At 34.1% G+C, this 6,000-nt stretch overlaps 1 protein-coding gene across 5 annotated transcripts in view; it reads right to left on the bottom strand.

Annotated features, from left to right (window-relative positions):
• Positions 1 to 630: 630 nt before the first annotated feature.
• The window catches only part of TMTC3 (transmembrane O-mannosyltransferase targeting cadherins 3), a 35,379-nt gene continuing 30,009 nt past the window's right edge, over positions 631 to 6,000 (bottom strand). For all 5 annotated transcript variants that reach the window (XM_087934546.1, XM_087934548.1, XM_087934547.1 and 2 more), the window contains exons 13-15: positions 5,648 to 5,817; positions 5,284 to 5,510; positions 631 to 4,122 (exon numbers count right to left, since the gene is read on the bottom strand). In XM_087934546.1, the coding sequence (XP_087790672.1) occupies positions 3,305 to 4,122; positions 5,284 to 5,510; positions 5,648 to 5,817 (1,215 nt within the window). In that variant the 3' untranslated portion in view covers positions 631 to 3,304. The remainder of the gene's footprint in view (positions 4,123 to 5,283; positions 5,511 to 5,647; positions 5,818 to 6,000) is intronic.

The raw sequence follows: 6,000 nt of genomic DNA, 5'->3' as shown, positions 1-6,000 counted from the left end.
GTATGTTGCCTGAAGCACAGAGAAGTGCACTAACTCCAGCATACCATTTCAACAGCAACACATTTTTTATATTTACTGCCAACTGAAGCAATGTGAATTGTGATCCAAAAACACCCTTTATGTTATTATAACTGGGTTATCTATAAAGTAATTTTTAAAATCTGTTCACCTCATGTTCACATTAACATTTTGCTAAGATCAACTTGCAAGATGAATTTGCTACCGTACTAGTTTGCAGGATACAAATATTGGAAAGCCATTGCATGTTTTTGATAGTTTGGAGGATTTTGCACGATTTCTGTGATAAAGCTGTTTTCCAACTGTTAATGTACTTTGAATAAAGCTTAGATGTCCATTATTATTTCACTAGCATGAAACTGGGAAGAAGTACTATAGCAAAGCTTTTGTGTTACGGAATTTGATGACTGAGAAATATGAAATACTGATTGGACAAAAATTTCTGATAGACCAATGCACACATAACCCTTTCATTAGGGAATTTACCAACATTTCCTAATATTTCCTTTTATTTGAGGGTACATTCATGTCATTTTATATCCCCCCCCCCGCCTTTTTAAATAGTCTGTGCTAGTAAGTTGTCAACTAGAAAACAGCATCCCCACACAGAAATTATGAACATACCAAGCTACTGTTTATTATTTCACAGACATTCCAATTTATGTTTAAGCATATACAAATATCTCAAGACTGGGTAGCAATCCACATGCACAGTAAGATTTTCCTTCCCCACTGTGGGCTCTTCTGCACATCCCTCCCCCCAGAACAGAATCTGGAATAACATGGGATGAAGCCAATTGATGGCAATGAGGCACAGAAACTGGATGATATTCAGTGTTGCCTATGGGTAATGTCAGGTTGTCTATGGATGAAACCAAGGCATCAGTGAAGATGACACAATGATATATATGCCAACATTCAACTGGCACATCTTTTACACCTCAGTGAGATACTTTGCCATCAGGGAAACTGCTGCTTTTGCCAGCTTTCACTTTGTATTTAAGCATCTCTTAGTATGTACATAAAAGTGCTTTGTTTTGTACCAGAACTCAAATGTAAATTTTGGTTAGCCTGTGTGGCTCCTTCCATTCAATATTTTAATTAAAAAAAAAAAAACCTGAAATCTTTGTCCTGTAGAAACTACTAGGATTTCCTGAGTTTGTGACACATTTTTTTTTAAAAGCAACAGTTCTAATTGTTTTGGAGTTCATACTAACCTATGCTAAGACATGTTATGAAAAAAGGGATAAAATAATAAAGAATTCAGTAAGTTTGCTCATGTAAACATTTCTTCAACATCCATGGAGTTAACATAATGAAAAGAATGATTAAAAAACCACAACCAAAACACTGTTAGGTGATCCAAAGACAAACTGAGGAAGAATATATAGCCACAGATATAAAAATGATGAGCAAGTTTTACATAAGAGATTGAGTTATCTTATCCTAACAAAGCTGTTAATGAAAATCATAGGAAATTTAGCAAAATAGGTATTTTAATTGTAATGCCCAAATTTCTGCAATAAAAATAGGAAACAATGTTTGGAATTATACCAGAAACTTTCAAGCAAATTCAAAACAAATTCTGAAGTTATATGACGATTTAATGCAATAAGTAATCCTTGTGTAAGTCACAAGTATGATGGTCACATGACAATCTGTTATAAATAACATGATGATGGGGAGGGGAAGTACACTTCCAGCTACTAGTTTGCTGAGGCATCTAAAGAAAAGAAGCTTCAGGGCACGTATTTACCTCAAATATAAGGCGTTCTTTGCAGTTGTTATATGTTGTGGACTCAGTCCCTACAACTTCTAATTGTAAGAAATGCCTTTTGCTTATTAGCAGCTAAGACATTTTTTCATTTTTTTCTTATTTTCATTTTGTTTCTACACCTGTTTCGTTTCTTCAAGCAGGAACACAAGTTGTCTTATACCATGTTAGATTATTTCTTTAGCTAGCTCATACCACGATAAAGCATTTTTTTTCTTTTGCAGGTGTCCCTTAGGATCCTAGGACTTCCAAAATGTCAAACATATGGTTTTTTTGTTGCAAATGATTTTATTCATTTTAGATATATCCTGCATTTTGCCACGGAGCTGAAGCATTCTGTTCTCTCTTTTCAATCTTAATCTCCATAGAAGTCACCTAAGCAGTTGGTGGCTGATATTATGTGGTACAGGTCTACATTTTATATATTCAAATGTAATTACCATGATTGCAAATAAAACTGAAATGGTTTGCCATTCCTTATAACGCATTATCACAGGAAGGCAATTTAATCAGCTAGGAGCTTAAAAAGATACCTGGTTTATATTGTGAGATGTTGCATTCAACTATAAAATAATTTTAAAAAATCCACCATCTTAGAAATGATCCCATAGGTTTTGCATTATTTCTTAAAAAATGGATGACAGTTCAGAAACAGTTACATTTTTCCTATATTAGAAATCTCAGAGGATTGTGCCGGTAACAAACAAAACAAAAAAACAGGACAAAGCTTTTCAGTAGGGATATCTTTTGGGGATGAGAATTCCTGCTTGTCCCCATGATACAGAAAATCACTACCTTTTGAGTGATTTATTAAAAAAATTTTTTTTTTTAAAAAAACATCAAATGCATGCATGCACATACAGCAACACAAGTGGTATTTCCTAATTAATTCCCAATGCATTCTGGAACATTAATACTTACAGGGAAGCAGGAAGACAAAATGGGAATATGCCACATACATTTACATAAAAATGATCTGATGTATGAAATAAAATAATTGTCATCCAAATTAATTTGTAATGCTTAAATACTCAGACCAATGGTTTTTTTTCTAGTAAAATTAGTCTGGTGAACCAATAAACCTGAGGCTCTCTTTAATATTTATCTATCAACATTTCAACTGTTCTTTGAGAACAGAAAGAACTGAGCATAGTTGGCTGCAAGTATTTTGCATCCAAGCTCTTACATGCTTGCTTTCAAATAAGGAGTTTAGTTTAGTGAGATTTGTTTCTGAAGTAATAAGCTATTCTAACCAGTAATATTAGAATATAGCTTCCATTGCTGGAAAAGTCCTTGTGTTTCAGTTATGTGCAACTCCGTAACCAAGCATCCTTGGTTAAAAGCCATGGCTTTTCCTATTCATTGTTTAGCTTCTTCAATTTTAGTTAACATTTCAATATTCTTTCAAAATTCAAAAGCACCCGGTGATCACTTTGACTGAAAACACATGCAACGCACATGTAAAATCTGCAAAATAGATGCCAGTTTCCCTTACAGTGGCGTTCCAAGCAATTATTCACCATTTAATATACGTTCAATCTCTTCCAGTCTTTTCAGTGCAGCAACTCTTTTTTTCTCTATTTCTTTTATTTCTTTTGTTGATTTCTTTTTTGTCTCTTTGTCTGTAGAGTTTTTATTTCCATGTTTTTTGGATTTCCTCTGCCCCTTGCTGCCATTAGTATTTGTAGTCTGAGATTTTTTTTGCTCATTTTTTATCTCTTTCAAGTGTTCAGACTGAGTTTTTTTTTCTTCCACAGATGCTACTTTTTCTGTATGAGTCACACTTGAATCCCCTGGTCTGAGGGAAGCAATTTTACTTCGGACAATGCTTAAATGGCGTTGAATGTATTCCTCATGTGGGGCTAAAGCCAGTGTTTCCACTAAGCATTTTTCTGCCTTTAGTAAGTCTCGTTCTTCAAAGTAAACCACACAGAGGTTGTGTTTTCCTTGCACATTGTTTGGATCCATTTTCAGAATTTTCTCAAAACATTGTTTTGCTCCCTGTATATCTTTCTTTTGGTTCATCAAAATGTCTCCCTTCAAAATCAAACCTTTGGTATGATCTGGGTAGTACCTCAGCAACTCTTCCAGCACGGGTAAAGCTTTCAGCTCTTTTGCAGTCTGAGAGTAGAGCAAGGCCAAGTTGAACAAAGCACTGCGGAAGCCTGGAAGTAGCTTTATGGCTTTTTTCATCCACATCTCAGCTTCATCATCTTTTTTATCATCCATTGCAAGCATGCCTAAGTTAAAATAACCATTTGCATCTTGAGATTCTTCTTTTATATAACTTAGAAGTCTCTTTTTAGCTTCAGGCCTAAGGCTGGCCTCACCTAAAGCAACAAATGAACATTAATATGGACTATTCACGGCTGTGTAAACAGGACAATATCAACAGTCTTTATTACTTATGCTTGTAGATTTAGATTCACGATACTATAATTTTACAATTTGATATAGGAGGTAAAGGATTTGGAAGTCAGAATGCCTATATAATTTTTGGATTTTAATTGATTAATTTAATTGATTTGAATGGAAAATAATAACTGATCCTTTCAAATATTGAAAAATAATCAGATGGGGCCCAGGAAAATTGCCCCACTGATTCCATCCCAAGGCTTTTAAAGTTATTACGATTTCCTGCTTCAAATCTTGTTTGTATCTCACCTTTCCTCCAGAACTCAAAGTGAAATATATACTACTTCCTCCTTCCTACTTTTTCCTGTAGCAGCAACCCTCTAGGGTAAGTTGAGCTGGAAGACAGTGATTTTCCATGACAAAACGTGGCTTTGAAACTACATCTCATAGTTGTCTATTCAGTACCTTAACCACTGCACCAAAATCACATCCAATCATTGTAGAAAAAGCACTGAAGACACAATGCACATGCAAGGACATGATCTTGTGTTTAATTACAAGGAATACTTTTCTTATAAGCTAGAATTTGACTTAAGAGGGAAAATTGTAAATATGATGGAACTCAGTTTTGCAAATATATCTTCAAATGAGTTTAGAGTTTAGACAATCCATCCTGAATGGGAAATATTGAACTTGTTTATAATTTGTACTTGCTTATAATTTGCAAATGTATCTTCAAATGACTTTAGAGTTTAGACAATCCATCCTGAATGGGAAATATTGAACTTGCTTATAATTTGTACTCCTGAGACAGCATTCTGTGCTAGAGGTATGTCTTACCCTTTTCTTGGAAAAGCAATCTTGACTATTCAGTAAAAAAATAAATATGATTTTCTATGGCATAGATTTAAGGATATTTCATGATGTCATTTTGTGATCATACTAGAGAGTCATTGATTATTACTAATTTTGGTTTGAAATTTTGTTATTATGTGACATATGTTGTTTTGTTTTGGGAGTTCTTTATGTATTTTTTTTCTGGCCTTTTCTGTATTTCTTCCCCATAAAGCATGTTAATAAATAATAATAATAATACAACTTTTAGAATCTTGTTTTAAAGTTCTAGCGACACATACCAGATTCTTGCATCAACAGTGCAGAATTGAACAAGGCTAGTTTGTGATTAGGATTCAGTTCTAATGCCTGATTGAAGTTCTTCAGTGCTTCAGAGGGATCTTTCAGTTCAATATAAACAATTGCCAAGTTATACCATAGGTCTGCATTGCTTCGGTCCAATTCAAGAGCCATTAGGTAAGCTTCTTTAGCTTGCAGAGGTTTATTCATCTTTAGAAGCAATTCACCCCTGTTGAGAATCAAAACTTCAAATTATGTGGTTTCAATTCACTCCATTTTCTTGCTATTAAAATAGCTTTTGTTTTAGACAGCAGAGTTGCCTGCTCACATTTGGCATTTCATTATGAATATAAGATTATACAGTACCTGCTTATGTAGGCCTGTTTGAAATCTGGTCTCATGCTAATGGCTTGACGATACAATTGGTCTGCTTCTTCAAGACGAGACTCATTTGCCCGAATCAGGTTTGCAAGGTTTATGTAAACGTTCAGATGGTTAGGAGCGACTCGCGCAGCATATTTTTTACCTGGAATAATCTGACAGCAGAAGAAATTATATTAGGTTTGGAAGAGTATTAACCATAAATTTATCAGAAATGAAAGTTGTGTCAAAGACTGTAGTTTTAAAATGAAAGGCCTAAATTACAATTACTTTAAACTAAGTACAACTTTCATTTGAATTGAGAATATACAGTTCTAATACAAAAGCAGGCTGAGATA

Source organism: Pseudonaja textilis, chromosome 5 (assembly GCF_049901715.1).
Source record: "Pseudonaja textilis isolate UNSWEBS1 chromosome 5, rPseTex1.2, whole genome shotgun sequence".
Taxonomy (NCBI): domain Eukaryota; kingdom Metazoa; phylum Chordata; class Lepidosauria; order Squamata; family Elapidae; genus Pseudonaja; species Pseudonaja textilis.
Note: the sequence above shows the minus strand (reverse complement) of the source record. Positions and strands in the feature narration are given on the sequence as shown.